The sequence below is a fragment of the Empidonax traillii genome, unplaced genomic scaffold (assembly GCF_003031625.1).
Source record: "Empidonax traillii isolate 1590-97213 ecotype Southwest subspecies unplaced genomic scaffold, ASM303162v1 scaffold74:size2480735, whole genome shotgun sequence".
Taxonomy (NCBI): domain Eukaryota; kingdom Metazoa; phylum Chordata; class Aves; order Passeriformes; family Tyrannidae; genus Empidonax; species Empidonax traillii.
The window spans coordinates 2329671-2349799 of record NW_020955267.1 but is presented as its reverse complement, the minus strand read 5'-3'; the positions used below and the strand labels follow the sequence as shown (position 1 = coordinate 2349799).

At 44.7% G+C, this 20129-nt stretch overlaps 1 protein-coding gene across 3 annotated transcripts in view; it reads right to left on the bottom strand.

Annotated features, from left to right (window-relative positions):
- The window catches only part of IFT43 (intraflagellar transport 43), a 43511-nt gene that overhangs the window by 5392 nt on the left and 17990 nt on the right, over positions 1-20129 (bottom strand). For all 3 annotated transcript variants that reach the window (XM_027880821.1, XM_027880822.1, XM_027880823.1), the window contains 2 exons: positions 9775-9807; positions 9230-9276 (listed from right to left, as the gene is read on the bottom strand). In XM_027880821.1, coding sequence (XP_027736622.1) covers positions 9230-9276; positions 9775-9807 — 80 coding nt within the window. The remainder of the gene's footprint in view (positions 1-9229; positions 9277-9774; positions 9808-20129) is intronic.

The window sequence follows — 20129 nt, the reverse complement described above, 5'->3', positions numbered from 1 at the left end:
AAGCAATGCCCTTTAGGACTGTTGAGCTAACACAAAACAGAACAGAAATGTCAAAAATTTTAAGAAAATATCAGCTCCCTGGGATAACTGCTATCAGTGGCAAATCAGCCCTGAAATATTTGGGTCCGTATTTCACTTGTTACTCATAATTTCCTCTTCCCTCTGCCAATTCCCATGGTGCCACTTCTCCACAATCTCTCTTCCTTCTCTCTCTGTACAGTTTGCAAAGTGTCTCCGTTGTCATTTTATCATTAAGGACCCAACGTCTCCCCTCACTCAGTCTCCAGCCGCCTCATTGTTTTTGTTGCTCTTCTTGGGACTCAGATCTTTTTCCCCTGTAAGCTGTGGTAACACAGCCAAGTCAAGGCCTATGTCAGCTGCAAGGCAAAGAAGCACATGGGCTATCGTGCTGCAAGAGTAGGCATAGGCTGTAGTTTTAATATTCCCCTTAGCTGCAGTGAGGCTTTACATATAACATTAGTATATGCAGAAATGTTCACGGGACCATGTCCTCCCAGTCTTGTGCATTTTTCCAAAAACAAGGTTATATTACAAACCCCCACTCTGTGTGCTTTGCTCTGTGACCCACACTTTAACTCTCATGTTCAGTGTGGGGGATTCAGATAATTTTCCATAAACCTGAGGTTTTGGTGCTGAACCTTGACACATACTTTACTGGCCAGGCTCTCGTGCCCACATAGGCAAACCTTAGAAATAACTGCACAAAAGGACACACCAGGTCACTGCAATGAAAGCCTGTGCAATGATGAGTGAGCACCATGATGCCACAATGATGAGTGCTAGATGACAAATGCAAACTCCCCTCCACCTGCCAGATGATGCTGAATAAGGGTGAACAAAGAATGAAACCAAAAGGACTGTATTCATACAGAAGTTATGGTGGGGCAGGAGACACCAGTACCAAATGTTGGCTAACCGTGGAGTTAAGTCACTGCACCAAACTGATTCCCTCAGAACATCTAAGTTCCAGCATGTAAGTAAGAACAATGTTTTTATTGCAATAGTTAAACTGAGTTGGTCTTACACAAAAGAGCTTCGTGACTAAATTATGGCAAAGCACCAATTACACAAGGCAGAAGTGTGTGAATGGTAGGAGGAAAAGAGGGAGGGGAAAGACTTTGGGTGACCCATGCTACATACAGATAGTCAAAAAATAGGCAAGGAACAGCAGCTTTTTAAGTCATAAAGAAAGGAGGGCTTTATGTGTTCATATTAAAGTATATGCAGTAATCATCATCTTTTTTACCTCTTGGCAAATAACTGACAGGCAAAGATAACAACCACAGAATGCAACAAGCAGCAGCTGGGAGAACCTGCACCAACCCAATACCCAGCTGCTCCTGCAAGTTGGTGAATTGCACTTCCCCTCCCAAGCAGGGCTGATTTTTGATTTAGTAGCAACAGCTGCAGGCTGGGTCTCATAAAATCGTGCAAACTCACAGCAAGATCTGGTCCTTGTCCCAAAGAACTAAGTTCTCTGTTAGATACAAGACAGCATAAATGGGGACAGACAGAATCTGTTCCAGGTCAGGCAATAAATCAGCAGCCAAGTTGGATCTAGAAGCCATATCCCAGGTCAGGCCTGCAGTTAGTCAGCAGTGTGGTTGCTGCTTCCTTCTTGAACTGCTTTAAGTCTCCTGAGCCAACATCCTGACACAAACAAACACCACCACCAACAAAACCCCCAAAAAACCAAACCAAAACAAACAAAAAAAAAGACTTCATCTCACATTGTCTGATTCACTTCCCCCAGCTGGGTGAGTTTTTCAAAGATCAATTCAGAATGGACACTCTTGTGGTGGAGACTGTGTTGCCCTCCCTGTCCACACGACACCATATCCAAAAAACAGAAAGAGGGTAGTGGCTTCTGGATCTGGCAGTCCCCTGTAACCAAGCAGGTATAAGAATGAAACTAACTTTAAAGTTGCTAGCTCATAAAATGTAAAACTGAAATAGTTACAGTATCTCTGCTGCTGCAAAACTTTGTTTTACTGAATGCTGTTACCTTCAGCATCACGTTTGGGGAATTTTAAACAGGCAAATGGAAGGTCTGATTGAAGATGAAGTTAAGTGAAAGAAATTGGTCTCATTTAGCACATGACAGGATTCATCTGTGTTCCCAAGTCCACTGAGGTAGCATCATGGGCGTTTCATATTCATGAGCTGCTGCGACACTGTGTCCCCTCATTTACAAAGCACCGTGTTCAGCAAATTCTGTCCCTGTGGACACTCTGTGCATTTCATGGTCTTGTCAGAGAGACATCAAACACTTCAGTAACCAAACACCAGAAAATGGCTTTAATTAGTGCATCTCAATGCAATAAATATTTTTTTCTCTCTAAATGGAAAAATGGAGAAAAAAAAAAAAAGAAAAAAGAAAAAAAGTGAAAAGCAACAGGCAAAAAATCTTCAAAAAACCATAAAGAACAAGGGACACAGGCAGCTTCTGCTGAACACACAAACAAGCTTGCAGCCTCTTGGAAGGTTTCTCAGGAGAGCAGCAGACAATTGGAGAGGATAAAAACACTTCTTTGGATGCTTGGACATAAATTTCATAGGGATGCCTTTCCCTGACTGAAATTGCCCTACTAGTGGGCCAACAAAGAACAGCATACCTGCCTGATCAGCCAGCAGGGAGATGAAAACACTAGACTGAAAAGAAGGCAGTACCACAGCTACCAGGGCACTGCCTAAAAAGCTGAGACAAGCAGAAGGTAATCTGAGCGTCCCATGTCCCAAAGCATCCTTTTCAGAGGAGAATGGTAACAGCACAGTCTGGCCAAGCTGATGGGAAGCCACCCTGTGAGCAGGTGCCAGAGGATTCACAGGATCTAGGGAAGATCATGCAGCAGATTCAGTACTGACCCTACAGCCTTACCTTAAAAGATTATGTGTTTGTTTTGCATAATATTGCATCTCAGCTAGATGGATGACTGGCTGGGGGGTCGGGTGGGCCATGAGACACTCTACTCGCTTCAATAGTGTAGTGCTTTCATGGAATACTTCGTGTGGCATCACTTCTTCCACATCTGATAGCTTGCTGGGAACAGGCACCAGGCATATCTGCTAGTTCGCAAGGCTGCTACTGACACAAAGGCTCTGCCCAGCTAAAATCTCTGTGAAGTGTGAGGAGAGATGGGGCATGGAACAGCCCTGTCAGATGAGTTGCTGGGCTCAGTGCAGGGCTTCACAAGCAGTAATACATGGCTTGTATAGTGCAAGAAATAAGAGCAGACACTGATGACTTTAAAGGTGAGGCATCTCTTAATGCTCAGGTTTGTTCAACAGCAGCAGAAGACAGGAGAAATGGGAGGCCAGGCCCAAGACCTGGAGTCCACCACATTCCCGAGATTATCAGCATTTAGAATGATAACACAGCTCTTAGCCTTACCAACAGCCCTTCCTTCCTTCCCAGTAACATCTGTTTTCCTCTTTTCCTCTGTTTCTTTGCAATATTCCCCTGCTGAAACATACTCAGCAGGTAGTGGGGCAGCAGATGAGAATGCATGAGGTGCCCTGAGAGGGTCTAGTGAACTAAGAAACACAAAACCCTCTTCAGCAATGCTGGAGCTGAGAGATTTTGTATGAGAACAGTACTGGGGCAGGGAAAGCAGCTTCTCAGGACGCTCTTGTGGAAGTATGTTCAGGAGCAGGCGTGTCTGATTCTATTTCATCCTCTTCATGTTATGCTGCAAAAACAAGACAAACTACATTTCTTTTGTGCTAAATCCTTAGGTTTTTTTATTTTTTCTTATATATATTTATTAAAAAATGCCTCTTTGATCGGCAGCACCCATGACACTTCCACATCCAGAGACTCCTCAGAAGCCTCCCTCCCTCCACACAAGGCCACCGCTGCTGACAGCCAGCCAGGTTTGATCAGAGCCACTAAGAATCGGATTTTCATAAGACAGATGAGGAATCTTACTGCTGCACTCTCTCATATCAGATGAGAAACTGAGGAGGAGGGGGGACTGGTCCTGAGGGAATGACACTACAATCAAGGGCTATGCGGTTCTCTCTCTATCCCTCCACTGCTGCAATTTTCAAAGGAGTTTGCCTCAGGCAGTTTTAAATGATGGTGTCTCAATTCTGTAATCATCTTTCAAGAGCTTTTTCTTAAAGGGTATTTTAGGTAAACCTAGTCCGTCAATTACACTTACGGACTCAGCAATCACAGATCCAATATGACTGTGTATCAGCCATATCGCAGAATTTAGCAACGGAAGATGCTGACCCGGAACTGTGATCTTCAGCCCCCAACAAGCTGCGTGTGCTCCCTTGTAACTAAGGTGCCCACTGCCCCTTGGCCAGTGGTCTGCTGCTTCAAATAGAACTTCAGACAATCTCTTGGGACATATTCTCTGCTCTCCCCTGACCACTGTAGCTGTCAGGAGGAAGCTTTTTTGAATACCAGAGGCTCTCTATCACAACATAAGCAGTTACTGTAGGAGTTCAAACTGGCCTGGACCAACAGTTCAGTGGAAACCATCAGGTTGGGCAGAGTCTGCCCTTCAGTGACCTTGCACAGAGACTCGGGGTAGTGCATTGGAAGAGCAGCCAAGGGGAGGACTGTGGTGTGCTGACAGAGCCACACACAAAGCCGCAATGCAAAACCCCAGAAACTTAATAATCACTGATCCTCTCTGCCCCAGAACCCTCTATTCAGCCCATTCGTACCACTTCCAAAACACCATGTTTTTCATTCTTTCTCCATTTCACTGATGCTCAGAACTTTTCATCCATTTAGCTCTCCCCAGATCACTCCATCGCTGCCTTCTGAGCCTATGAAGTACCCACTGGCCATATCCTTGACTGTTCCTGCAAATTCCACCTTCTCTTACTCTCATGCTCAGCCAATGCAGCTGTCCTTTCAGCTCATGGCCCCTGGGATCCACCAGCACTCAGTGTGCTCTGTAAATACAGCAGCTTACCAGGTAACTGGCAAAATTGATCAGGAATTACAGAGCCAACAATAACCCTCACTGTGCTGTAGTCTCAGCTCTGTTGGGAGCAATATCATGATTGGTGCATATTTTCATGCAGCTCAAGAGCTGGATGTTATATGGCTGCGAATATCTCCCCCCTGATGGACAGACATCATTCCCCAGAAGGATGTGGGGACAATGGCATATGCCCACTTCCCCCTCAGTTGTTCACAGAGCCTGGACTTCCATCCTGTTCAAATGCAAAGCTGCTGGCACATGCCAGAAGGGTAAGAAGTCCTTCTAGAGGTTTAACATTGTAGAGAGAGGTCTAATCATCAGCTCTGCTTCCTTGAGGAGCTTCCCAGCAGGCAGGAAGGGGTTTTGCCTTGAGGGCACAGAACTAGTGACTGTCTCCCAGCAGCCTTCCTCACCTGCAGGTCAGGTTTGAGTTGTCTGTGTAACATAGCCAGGCTTTTATTTCAATCAGCTGTCTCATTCACACACACTATCTGCTTTAAAATATCAAGCCACTGTTCCTACAGACAGAGAATCACACATCTCATACCAGTCTTCCAAGCCCTGTTCTAGGAGCTATGCATCCAAAGGAAACAGAGAGAAGGCGGAAAGGGACTTCTGAAGATGGTGTAATAGTCTATGTGGGAAGAATAGCTGGGAGAGAGATTACAACCTCAGCTAACAAGCCCCTGTAGAGTGCTGAGGAGGAAAATCCAAGGGCAATGTAGTGAGGAGAAAGGCATCTGGGGGAGTGCAACTCAGCAGTGCAGAACTGGTGGACAAGAAAGGAACAACAAAGAAAGTTCTCAACAGAAGGATAAAGCTGATTGCTGAGTGGGGGAGGAATGCCAGTATTTCTTGCCCCAACAGGAAACAGCCCTTTGTAGCTGCATGCTGGAAAGAAACACACAAGCAGAGTAAAGCCCTCTATACCCTGATGGAGAAAGGAGCAAAGGGAAGCCCTTCAGTGTGAGCTTGGTTGTCCTGTCTTCCCTCCCACCTCATGAAAAAGAATAGTCTGCACCCAGCAGAAGCTCTTGGCTACTACAGAAAAGGAAACAGTTCTCTGCAGATAGCACGTACTGAATTCCACCAATAGTCTCACATTTCCCATCTCATGAAGCTTCCCTGCCATACAGAACTCAGTCACTGTTGCTCATTTCCCCAGCTGACATGGACAGAAAATTGAGCTATTACCTTTAAACTCCACTCTCTCAGATTGCCCAGATTGCTACATACAAAGCATTAAGGCCCCAATTGCCCCTGGCCAAAAGTGACTCAACTAGGCCCGTCCTTTAGGAATTAAACACTCTATGTTGCTTGCAGAGGTTTATTATTCCTCGAGTTGTGATGCATTAAATCCTGCTAAAGCAGGTTTCCCACCATGCAGAGGACCTGGCCCCCCATGACAAAGTCTAGTGGGACACATACCCACCTAACAAAGGTGCGCTATCCATTTGCTGTGCCTGTGTAGTAGTACGTACCAGCATGTGTTCAGGAGGATGGGCACTAAGTTCACAGGGGTGCTGTAGGAAATCAACCTAGCGAGTAACTAGACACTCCAGAGTTATTTTGGAGAGACACTGCTCTTTTTCAAAGCAGTCTTTCCAACTTGGGAGTTTTACAGGAGCAAATGCTGCTTTTAGTCAAACACGAGTCTTTGCTTTCCTACAACCCAATACTGGCACCTCTTTAAAGAGGCTCTCTTGTTTCGGAATAGCCTTTAATGAAAGAGAAATATAAAACCGAGAAAATTAATTCTGAGCATGACCTGAGCCAAGGTACTTCACTGCTAGTATCTCAGTGGTTTGTATTGTGCAGTGGATGCACAATGGATGGCTTGCACCTTCTGGGTTTCCCTGTGCAACTGTAATGAAGGGCTGAGACTTCAGATTGTTCCATGCATGTCCCTGTCTGGCCTACCCATCTACAATCTCCCATATTATTTCAGTCTTTCCACACAGCCTGAGAAGTGTTTGTCCTCTCCCAAACTCCCACAGAGGTGAGGAATCAGATGGTATTTCATACACAGGCCAGGAGCAGTGAAAGAATTCTACTTTTATTTCTGAAACTACAAGGCATATCAAGCCCAAAAGGCTCCACTTGGCTGTACAACCTTCCCTCTATTTTCCACATGCCAAACTGTGCTCTCCCTAGGCCCTATGCTTTTTTAACACTTTCTCAAATGGACTCCAAATTCTGAGCCTCTGGGGGTTAGTGATGCATAAGCGATCACCACTGAGCACATTTCAAATTCACAAGAACACTTTTTTAAGGGCATATAGTTTTGTCCTTCATTCTTCTAATGAAAAGGTTGGATGGGGGACGAACAATGTTAATGGAATGGTACAGCTCAGCTTTCTAATAGGTTAAAGGAAGGCGATCCAAATGTATTGGTTGACAGCAGCAATCATTACACAACTGCGCCTGTTCATATTAAGGTGTACAAGCTAACACATTATGCAGCACAAAATAACCGTGACCCATCCTTGGGGATCCACACACCAATGTCTTGATTTTTGTATGTTTAGAATCTAAGCTTTACTGTTACAGTTAAGGACACAAACTCAAGTGCAATTCTATGCAAAACAGAGGCTGATACAGCTCAATTTACTGCACAGACACAACCAGTGCATTTCTACTCTCTGCCTTCTTCACTAGGTAGTTAGTTGTATCTCTCTGCTTATTAAAAAAAAGTAATTTTATTCAGGTTCTGCAGTTTATTTATTTGTCACTTCTCTTCACTGCTCTCTTCACTGCAATTGCTGAGCCCACATGGAAAACTACTCTCCAGGACAGCTTGCTTAATCTCCCTGTAGAAATAGGACCACAAGCCTACAGTGCACAGATCCATTTAGGGATTTTCCATATGCAAGTCAGACCCACAACCCAGCATATATCACTGTACCAGAAACTGTCTAGGTAGGAACCATATCAGATTAGTAGGCTCTTTCTTCTAACACACAGATTTAATCCAAAGCTGAACTCTAGTTTGCAAACAATCCAAATTCGACTGTTAACCATAGGTTAGGCACAGATAAATAACTGAAGCATATTAGGATTCAACACGTCTTCAGACCACACTGTGCGTCAATTCTATTCTATCTTTATTACCCAAGGTCTTGGAGTGCTGAAAGTCACATGCTGCAAACAAACATTTGGCAAGCATTTTTATGCCTGGTTAGCAAAGACAGTTTTTATACTACGAGAACATGACCACAGTTCAACAAAAAGGACAGCACATATGCAAACAAAGAGCTGTTCAGAATAGACTATCAGCCTCAGTGACATACGCTGAAATTTAAGAAGCCCAAGAAAATTCTCATGGGGAAAATTTAGTCTGTTCTGAAGATGCCAATGCTATAAAGGTGCCACTTCTGGCAATCATCTGTTGCAATGCTTAATCTGTCTGGAAGACCCAAATAAGTCTTCATTTAATCTCATTAACCATACTGATGTCTGATCCTTTGTGACTCCAGGTAATTCTTCTGATGCTTGATGATATTTTATAGATGCAACTTTTTATACACTGTATAAGATTCCTAGTCCTTGAAAATTGAGGTAGCTCCCAGAGACTTCAATGAATTCTATGCTTGCAACAGTTATATAGTGCTTGTCTTGAAAATCATACTGTGGATTTTTCCTGAGATTTTTCTTGACTCATCCAGTCCTAGAAGAGCAGGTGATATACACTATAAAGAAAACTAGTGCTAAGTCAGGAATCCAGTAGATTTCACAGCAGCCTGTACAGGGATGGATTGGGATTACCCACCGGTTCTTATGTTTAGTTTATGATCTATGATCTTGGGTTAGAGTAAACAGATTTTTTAAATTAAAAATTCCATTATGACAGAAATCCCAAGAGAGTGGTGCAGGCACTTGTTTTGTTGGGAACAAGACAAGGATGTTGCATAAAACAGGAGAGAGGCTTTATGCAGAGCATACTATCACCTAACTCGGGACAGCAGTGAATTCTTTGCCCGCTCTTAACCTTTTATTGCACTTTTAGCTCTCTTTTTGCCCCAGTCCACTATTTTCCTTGTGGAGGTAATCAGAGAGAGAAGTGTCCTCGACACTTTCCTTCTTTCCAAGGGCCTTTTATAATTGAATGGGGAAATGGGGAGACCTAAGCAACTCCCACATTTGTTTACCCTCAGAGTGGTTCATTTCTTCACAATTTCTTACAAGATGCCTCTGCTACTTTAGCGGAGAGCCCCCAGACATGCATGAAAGCACTTCTTGTAGTCAAGTATGTGATACCTTACCTCCTCCATCATCTGATGCCTCCAGGCTCTGCTGTCTGAGACGATGGCTGCAGCAAAACACATAGAAGACTTTCAATTGGAAACCCAGAAAAGCATCTTTTTGTGTCCCCTTCCTTCCCACCAAGCCTCATGACCTGTCAAGGGGAGAGTTCCCAGAGATGCTTAAACAGCAGACTGACCTTCCACACCCCTCATTGCTGGACTCAGCAGAAATCTCAGCTTAAGCAACATGCCTTGTACCTAAGAGAAACCTCTAGGCTGCAGTCAGTAGGGCCTGCAGTGGGTTTGGGAGGAAAGCAGTTTCTTTCTAATTTTCTTTCTTTCTGTTATATGGGAGTGACAGAGACATCACCTACTCCACATCCAGGGAACTACAGAATGACCAGCGCTGCCCCATCCTAGGACACATGGCATGAATTCATGACATGCTCTGAACACTTCCAAATTCTGGTCTTCATATTCTGGTGCTTAGTGGCACATGCCCCTTCTCTGTTAGATCAAATAGGAAAGTTGTGGAAGAAGTCTCAGCAACAATGGGAACTTACTCTTCTACTTCTTCTGCATGCTTTCTTCCTGACCTGCAAGACAAAAAAGGTCTGTGCTTAGAAAAGGCTAGAGAAAATTAAAAAACTGCATCTTTCCCTACATAATTTCCCTGTTATTGTGCAAAACAGTTTCCTGCACCAGGTCCAATGTAACACAGTGAGTGACCACTAAACCAGTGTATCAAAAAGTCCCTGAGTACAATAGATTGATGAAGAACCATTTGGATCCTAAAAGACAGCCATGACCAAATACAGCAAGAATCACACTCCCTGCTTTTTTCGCTTCTCAGATACTTTTTCACCCCCTCTGCCATCCGTTGCAGGTAAAGCTTGCCTTACCTGAGTAGAGATTGATGCTTTAAGGAGTGGAAAAAGTGCTATACTTTGTCTACCTACAAGGTAGGTTCTTCCTCCCCCTGGTTATACATAAAGATTTTCTGGTTGCCTTTTAGGTTAGGAGTCCCACTTGAGTTGACCAAGTTCAGATCAGACATGCAGTCACTGCAAAAAATCAGGGCTTATCTGGCTGAGTTAACAGCAGTTCATAATAATAACATGGCGGGTGGGGAGGCACTGGCAATGGCAGCTCCCTTGCTCTCCACCCCGGCAAGCCCAGAAGTAATTCAGTCCTGATTAGGAACGCTTGTTCAATATTCAAAATGTAAAACATGGAGGTTGCTGAACCAGCACTTTGAAAAGTTAATTAAATGCCAGATTTCTTTTTAGCAGATACTCCATCACTCACTGATTGCTTTGGCCATTTTGGAGAGTGAAGTTTCATCTCTATGTGTTGGGAATAAATATTCTCCCCTCTGCTGAAGTCAGGGTGCTAGGATAAAGAATAAATGGGGCTCTCCCTACCACATGCACTGTTCCAGGGCACACCAAGATGTAAGAGAAGTTGCTTCACTGCCTTGCACTCTTCCTTTCGAAGCAATTCTGTAACATGGGACAGGTCTCTCCTCATCTCCTCTCTGCTCTAGCAAGTCACGATCTTCATCGGCTCTCCTATGAATAATCTATTCTTCTAAGAGCAAGGAGCAGGACACAGAGGATGTCTAGCTATAAGAAGAAATGGTAAAAGGAGAAGAAAGTCCTTTGTCTCCACTGCTCTCCCTGGAGCTTGCAGTCTGTAAGAAGTTAAAACTTACACTCAGATAGGTGATCTGAGCCCAGTAATATCCACCACTATAATCAGAACTGTAGGACTGCGGGTGACATCTGCACTTGGGCTTTCAGCTGTATCTGCACCCTCTGTTCAGAGACAGAAATGCAATAGAGCTGGGTAGTTTAGGAAAGAGCTCTTCCAGAGAGGATGAAACTGTTCAGCTCCATCTTTCTCCTCAGTGGTAGTACAAAGCACTTTTTGTGAACCTCCGACACTATGGAGAAAGAAGGAGATGGCTTCAGAGAGTCCACCACCAGCTCTCACCGGAGTTTAGACTCTGAAAGGACAGAGGTGGAAAGATGATGCAAGATTCTCCTATTTTATCCCTTCCTTATGCCTTCACAGAACTGATTCCCACACACTGCCTTGCCCTCAGTGAGCTGAAACATCCCAAGTTATGGCATTGCACAGCCTTGCACAGTGTGATGATTTCCTGGGGGTTAAATCCAACCTTTTCTTAGTGTGATTCCATTATTCTTGATAATTGTCTTTACTCATCTCCTGTCTCCAGGCAGGAGTGAAACACACCACATGTTTATACTTCCCAGGAGAAGGTCACTCCTGCTATCCCTGTAAGCAATTTCTGTTTCTTTTTCCTAAGCTCCCTGTCATAACAGATATCCAGGTGGCCCACAGGGAAGGCAGTCATATGTTAGTCCTAGAGGCAGAGACTACTTCGCTCATGTTTTGAGACTTAAGCTTTCTCAACTTTTCCTTGTGTTAGGAAAGGACTTAGGACAATAAACAAATACCTAATTATGAAACAGCTGCACTATATTGGAAAAAAATAGTAATTTGGGGAACAAATTAATCAGCTGGGAGGGGGGAACAGTAGTGACTCCTTTAATCCCAGAGCCCAGATGTTAGAACACTCTCCTGTCAAACAAGACCATTCCTTTTCTCTCTAGGGCAAGTAAAAGCCTCATGGTCAGCCCGCCCAGGAGAACATCTTCGTCCCTTTGCCACAGAGCCTGACGGTGGCAGTGGGTGATGCAAGTCTCTCATGCTGACAGTCCTGTGGTTTATACAGAGCATTTAAATACCAATTACACTAGAGCAAGAATGAGAAAATACTTCTTCTGTTTAGGGTAGACATCTGCTTCCAGCCACCTGTACTAAATATGTTTGTTAATATATGAATTGGAATAGCATTATTTGATGAAACTGGCATTCCAAACTAGCTGATAAGTTCACAAGTAGAAAACTATCCCAGAAATACAGTATGAAGCTTCTGGAGCACAGGAAGAAATTGCAGGTTTTATACTCCCTATGGCCTTAATGATTGAGCTATTGAGCAAAAAAGATACCAGGCAGCCTACTACTTCCCTAATTTTTTATAAGGCTTCTTTTCATTTTGCTTGATGCCAAGTAACTTTTTAATTCCTTGTTTTGGATTGGGGAAGAAAAAAATCACAAAACATTTTTCATTTGTTCCTGACTAGTCTTTTGCTTTTTCGGCCAAATTGCAATACCTAAATTTACCTAACAAAGCGACTCTGAGAGAAAAGACAAGCTTTGTCTTGTGTCCTAAGGTTAAAAACCTTGAAGGCAATAAAAGAAATCATTCAGTCTTCAAAAGGTGCCTCTATTCCAACTACGTCCATTCCATAAACTTAGCTGAGGGCTAAGCTATACATGGAGATAGTATTCCTGCAGAACCAGTCACCTGCTTGTCTCTTTACTCTCCAGGCACTACGTGAAGCCTCACAGGATTTCTTCATGAAGTCATCGCATTGCTTTAAGCATTGTGAGCACCTCTTCCTGACAACACTTTCAGCTCACCAATGCCAATTGCAACACATTGAGACTAACATTTCATCCTTCAGGAATATCAGGCCTGGGTACACAGCACCCTCTTCATTCACCTCGTGGTCACAGCTTTCTAGTGATGAGTGAAAGCAGATACGGAATGAACCCAACTGTAAACTCAAGCCAGCATATACAGATTTCCTATTCTTTTCTCATATTCTCAGCAACACGAAGTGCGCTGCCCTCCTTTGTCTGCTGCAGCAGCAGGCACAGCGCAGGGAGGGCAGCAACAAGCACCTACAAAATGAGCAATTGAATATGAACTACACATACACTCACTCAAGTAAGGACAAACAAAACAGTATAATCCTGGGAGCAGTGCTCAGAAATGCATTCAGTCAGTATTATATACCAGCCATCCCCAGCTTTTGTGAGGCAGCGATACCATTCATTTCTTCTCATAAGTGCATTTTTCTGAAGTGCCAAAGAACATGGACCAACTTTATCACCTGGACAGATCCGTTTAACCTCCCTTTCCCTGTGAGACTGTCAGTGCTCCCAAACATAACCATAATCCAAGAATATTCCCTACAGTTTCAGCCAACTGCTTACCCCCTCTCTATTTCAGGGTGTTGAATAGTTTGGAAACTGGGAGGAAGACCCTGAAAGACCCCCTTGTAACTCCACGGTATGTAACTCCTAGTGCAGAATACCTGTTTCTCTCTTAACTATGTCTGGAGGTAGAAGATACAGATCTGCTCTCACTCTTGAGTGTGGTCTTTGCTCAGTTCTGGGCAGGAGGAGTCCTTCCTCCACATTAATTGGAAGGGGTTAAACCTCAAAACCAAGGCTTTACCCCCCCCCCCCCAACCCACCCCTAATGTATAGCTGAGCTGCTTTGGAGCTACCTGCAACTTCAGTGCTGAAGGGTGAAAGGCAGTTCTAATGTAGACATAATCTCTGTTAAACTGTTTCTTTCTCATTTAATGGACTACCACGGAGATCTAAATGGAGATAAAGTAGCAGGGCTCAGAGAACAGCCAGGATGCTATCTTTATGCAGTATGACAATGTGCAGTGGTTAATTAGACACCGTTAACCTATTTTAGCAGAGGACATAACTGGGATGAACGGGGCAGAAGTGTCCTTGAAATCTTTTAATGTCCACAGCTCATGAGAGCTTCAGACACGCTTGAGTCCTACACCGAGCCACCGCCAGGCTTCTAGGAGGTCACTGCGCTGGATCCGAGGCTCTCTGCCGCGGCCCAGGAGGTGCGAGGGCGGGCAGCGCAGCTAAGGAGAAGGGAAGCACTTATGACAGCTTGTTAAAACGAACATGGGGGCGGCTGGACAGGGACGCTCAGTACAGCGCGGCGGAGCAGCAGACAGAGCGGGAGCTAGGGCAGCCCCCGGCCGTCCCGGCGCTCCCTCCCGGCCTGGCGCACCCCGCCCCGCCCCGCCCCGCCCCGCCCCGCGGCCGAGCAGCAGCCGCCGCCGCCGCCGCCGAGCCCGCGCTCCCAGGGCCCGCTGCCGGCCCGCGACCGCCCTCTGCCGGGCACCGCGCGGGGGTCCGGCCCGCCCGCCCCAGCGCCGAGGGAGCCTGGGTGTCATCGACTGACAGAGAGCCGTCACAGCCGCCACCTGAGGGCTGTCCCGGGCCGGGCCGGACGCCCGCAGGGGCCCCGAGTCCATACCCAGGGGCATTTCCGTCATTTTACAGGGCAGCGCGGGGAGAAATTCATCTGTCCGTGTGTGTGTTAGTGTATTCCCTGGCATGTCTCAACCAACTTCTCTAATGAATCACGTGGAATCAGAAGGCCTCTCCAAGCGGCCCTCTTGCTAAAAGAATGAAATGGGGGGCAGGGAGAAGAGAACATCGTGGTGTTCAGAGATACATTTTGTTTGGAGAGAGCAGGGCGATCAAAGGGCGGGCAGAGATGGGCTGGGTGCACGGAAAGCGAGCCACCAGCAAGCGTTCTGCTTCATGCTTCCATCCAAAACCATACCCAGTTCAATGCTTGACTCAGCCTGCAGGGACCCACGAAGCCTTTTGCCTCTAGCGCAAAGACTGTAATTCAGACCTAGGCCTGAGGGAGGACGGGAAAAAAAGATTACAAAGGACATTGTACTCTCTTGCTCAAGTATTTCTTTTAGTGCCCATCATTACAGTGAGTGGGTGGTGAGCTAGGAGTTGCAGCTTGTTCAGTAGCCTAAGGCACAACTAAGTTACACATGCAGCATGACGCACAAGTGCTAACTGATCAGTTCTGCAGGCTCTCCAAGTGTGGGTCACTGCTTGTTTGCTGAGGCACAGGAAAAGAAACACCAACACTGTATGTAAACTAGAACTGCTGCCTGTGCTGGAATACAGGACCAAAAGATGTGTTCTCAGCTATTCCACTGCACCTCTGATCAGTTTCCACCCCCTCTCACTGGACTCTGGCATCCTGGAAAAGCCAGGTCTTCCTTGATTAAATTAGGGAGTTTAATCTTCACATCTACAATCAAGGCAAGTTTTGCCATTTATTTCAGCAGAGTGAACACTACTACGAGCCTTTATTTTTATCACAGGATGTCACCTCACAGTCCTCCACTTCCAAGCCCTGGGGTGCATGGCTATCTCTATCTCCACAATGAGGTTTTGGGCAGACACATTTTTTAAACTGTAATGGTCCTACTTTCTGGCCCCTCACAGGGTCCCTGGGCTGCCTGGACCACATGCTGAGCACACTGCCCCAGAAGACGGCCCTGAGTAGGAAGGATGCAGCAATGAACAGGCATACTCTGTGGCATGAGATCTGACAGACACTGCAGCTAGCAGGCTCCAGCTGAAATGGGCTTGTGAGGCACTTAATCAATCTCTAGCTGAAGTGTTTTTGTTTCTCCTCAGGTCCTAATACATGGGCTTACTTAACAGAAACAACAAAGGACGAAAGCTCTGGCAACCAGGACTTTTAGGAACTAGCACAAAGTACAAGCTGACAGTGTGTTCACAGGGGTCACTGAACCTCAGCCTACTCACTGCATCATTCTCATAACAGATGTTCCCAGGGTTCCCCCACTCACTCACTGTTAGGCTCGCTGACCGGCAGAGCTGTTCAGGGCTCCCACTGAGCAACAGAAAAAAACAACACCACTCAATACAAATTCCCGCTGTGTGGGAAAACAGCACTGCAGTTTCCAGAGGTATCCACCACACATCTTTGGTCCTGAGAACAGGGGCTCCTCTCCAAGTGATCACGTCCTCAGTCTCCAGTAAGCACAAGGGCCAACTCTCACACCAAAAGACTCCTGAGGTTACAGTTTCCATTTAAAGGGAAAAGCACACTTTCGATCCTCAAGGCTACAAGAAAGGACAGCTAAAGGAGAGAGAACTAGAATGCAAGAAAAGGTATCTAAGGTTGTTAGGTTTTCTTTCAAATCTCACAATAGAGAACAAACTCAGGATTCTGAAGTTCAAAGACCTTTCACTCATCACTGGCCTCACTGAAAACATTTACATGAAAAACACTAGAAAGAACTAGGTGTTTATTACTGAACGGCACCTTGTGCTGTCATCTGACAGCAACAGCTTCTGAAAGAAGATATTTTAAAGATATTTTAACCTCGAATAAGAACTTGAGAATAGTAGAGGGGTTATATGGGGAGGGGAGCTGAAGGAGGGGGAAACAGAGCCAAGCAAGCAGATCAGGTCATCTTCGGTCTCTTTCTGCAGGTAAACTGCATTAAGCTAGACTTCACAGCCAATTTAAAGGTGACCTACAATGGCCAGACAAGGTTTTAGCCTTGGCTTTGACAGATACAAAAGGGTTGCAAGCTGCATGTGTTCTTCAAGAAGATTTTGCTTTTCTTAAACTAGAAATATTTAGGACAGCAATGATAGCATCCTCTGAATTTGCTTTAAAATTTCTTGGAGATGCAGAGAACTAAGGAAGGAAGATGCTTTGTCCTCAATCAGAAAAAAAATCAAAGAGACTTCACTCTGAGCATATTCTGCCACCTCAGCAGCTTACATGGACTGTTACCAAAAGCGTTACACTCCTGTTCTGTTTTTGTCATGCTGGCTTCATTTTCTAGGAGAGGCAGAAGCTGCAATCATACTAGTCCTTCCATTGCCCAGTATCTTTCTGGAAAAAGAAGTCAAAGAAAACTTCACTAACTGGGAAAAAAATAAACAAATCTAGGTTAAAAGTAAGAAGAAAAGGAAAAAGAAAAAAGGTAAAAGAAAAAACAAAACTCTTCTTCCAGGCTTCTCTGGCACTGCAAAGACAGAAATGGGCACAAGTCTAACATTTTCCCTTTGCAGGAAACCCTTGCAGGTCATGCTAAGCTGGTTTAAAAAGAAAAAAAATCCCCCACCACAGCCAGGGCACTGAGGAATTCTCGGGTAACTCTTCTGTCTTTTAGAGACTTTTTTTTTCTGCTAGTTATCTTTATTGAGTCTAAACAGAAACACCAAGGAGAGCTCACCCCAGCAATGACACGAAGGGACAAGAGGACAGGAGCTTGTTAGCATTCCTGGAACATCCAGCCTATTAAAAAAAAAAAAAAAAAAAAAAAAAAAAAAAAAAAAAAAAAAAAAAAAAAGGAAAAAGAAAAGCGGAGGGGGGCAGGGACAGGGAGGAAAAAACCCACCCTGGGCCTGCACATTGCAGTTTACCACCATCTTGATGTCCTTGATGCGTGCCGATGGCACGGAGGTGGCTGGCACCGGATCAGCCCAAGAGAAGGAATGAGAGGCCAATGGAGATTTATGTGAGGAGAGTGAGATGGACAAGGTAAAATTGTCAGGAGGAGTTGTTAGAAAGTAAAATATATTGTGACAATTCCACTCCTGCCGTTCATCAATAAACTGACAGATCATTTAGTGTCAATTAGGAGTGATAGATGGACAAGTCCCCATGATCCTGGGCCAAAATTAATGGCTGGGAGGGAGAGGGTGATTGAAAATGACGGCTGACATTGAGAGGAAAGTCCTGAAGGTCCCCAAGGGGCCATTACTTGCCTCATTCCCTTGCAGATCAATGCAGGGACAAACCCAAAAACAGACACTTCAAGACAAAACTTAATCAGACTTCCTTTTCTTTCTTCTCCTTCTAAGTTGTGCTCCCTCACTTGGCAGCCTTGATCCTCTGTGCCCATATTCTTCACATCACTGAGAACATCCACAGATGGCTGCAAGACACAGAGTGAGGCTGATGTCTCCTGTGCAGCCAGATGTCTGGCTCCCCGCCTTACATGGCAGTGTCACAGGGAAATCCAGCCTGAGATTCACCTCAACACTGCTGGACTGGGAGTAGACGGCAGAAGCAATGACAAGCTTGTGCCAGCTGGAGAAACTCATGAGCACTTTACTACTCCCAGCTGCAACACAGGAATGACTGGAGGTTCTATAACCAGGCACTCTCAGGGGTCATTTCTTACAGATAGAACACAAGACAGTTTAAACCCATATTTTTGAAACAGGAGGTTTTTAACTTTACTTACCTCTAGAGACCTTGAATCATAAAACCCTTTAATATCTTAAATAACTTTCCTCCAGCCCCAGGGTGCAATCTCACCATTGCCCACCCTCCAGAGCCCTAAATGGTATCTGCAGAGGGGCTCAGTTACCCTGCTCTAAAGGTCACCCCAACTGCATCCTCTTCCTTCCTACAGGCCCTTAATATTCACCTTCGTAAATGCATTCCTGGACACTGTACCACCACTTCTGTCCCAAAATACTTCAGCATGGTCATTTTCCTAAACAAGCCTTGATTATTCCAACTCTGTGTGACCTATCAGTCAGAAAGGGGACATTTCAGCTGTAGCTGAAGCACCTGTTGCTAAATTGCCATGATCCATGTAGAAGAAAGGAGGTAACATATACGGGCACTAGAAGGGACTTCCTACTGAAAGCAGCACTTGTGTTTGCTTGCAGGGCCACCTGAAATGAGCTGTGTTTGTTACAAAACAACCCTAGCTGCTGTCTGCAAAGCTGTAGAAATTTTAGGGGGCTCATTGCAAAACCAAAGGAATCAAGCATCCAGGTAAACAGAAAGAGTCCCAAGAAATAAAGATACTGCTAGAGTACCTTTAAGTACTTAAAGTACTTAAAGTACTGCTAGAGAGGAAACTGAAGAATTCTATCAGTCAAGTCAGAGATATGAGATCAGAAGAAGTTCGAACTAAATGGATCCTGGAAGCACTCTTCCTTTATCAAATCCTCACTCGTATGCAAAACCCTTTTCCTTTTCCCACTGGCAGGCACTTTGTGCTTCTTTCCTTTGATGTGTGAGATAACCTGATAATAAACCTCTGCTTTGCTTGTCACAAGTGTCAACACTGATGTCATTAGGGACATCAGAACGATATTCAGAATGGCACTTGGGCTCCATCCAGTGGTTAGAGAGCTGCTTCTGTAGCAAAACCCAGCTGTAATTACTATTATCTCAGCAGGATACAAGGCCCCAAGTGGCTAAGTTCTTGGTTGGTCCCCTTTCCACTAATATTGAGGCTAGAATGTTGCTGGGGCAGCAACGGGACTGCCTCTTCTCATAGAGAATTATTCTTCTGAGTACAAATTTAACTAGATAAGGCAGATTCAGGTACAGATAGCCTGTCAGTATGGAAAATGAATTTTCTGTCACTACTTTGCACCATTTATTTGCTGATTGCAAAGGACCAGTCTGGGGGTTTGCTCAGACACCTAATTGCAGTCTTCATCATTATCCAGTTTTACCAAATGTGAACCCTAGCAATGACAGCAGTTCTACAGGTGTACTAAGAGTCCAAAGTAATCTTTCCATGCATGGCTTTTAAAAACTTGAGTAAAAGAGCATTTTGATAGTTCTGGCAATTTAAATATCTGACACTTGTGAATGCTATGGGCACTCAGGATAAAACACTTTATCTCACTTGTACACCATCTGTGATAATTAATTTAAAAAAATAATTATAGGTTGGAAAACTCCTCATCTTTCTATCTTGCAAAAGTCTGAGAGAGCAGGAGTCTGATGGAAATAATCAGCAAGATGATGATAAGATTTGCAAGTTTACCTAAGCATGACAAGACCTGAGCAGGTGAGGGATGAAGAGGGAGCAGCAAGGTAGAAAAACAGAAAAACAGGTTACAAGCTACATTCTGTAACATGTGCCAAATGGAAACAAAAAACCCCCACATTTTTAAGTGATCACTTCACATTGATAAGACTCAGAACTAGAAATACAGCAGAAAAGTATCCCTGCAGGAAAATCAACACATGCAGTGGCAACTGGCTGAATCTGTCAGAAACAGAACTAAAAGCTAAGACTTCAAATGGAGAAAGAATAACACATAAATGGCTACAAAATCATTGCACGAGTGGCTGCAGTATCGCATCTGACTCACAGTGTATTTTACACAACACAGAAAATCTAACTGTAGCCACTCTGCTCATCCTTCCTTTCTAAGTAAACAC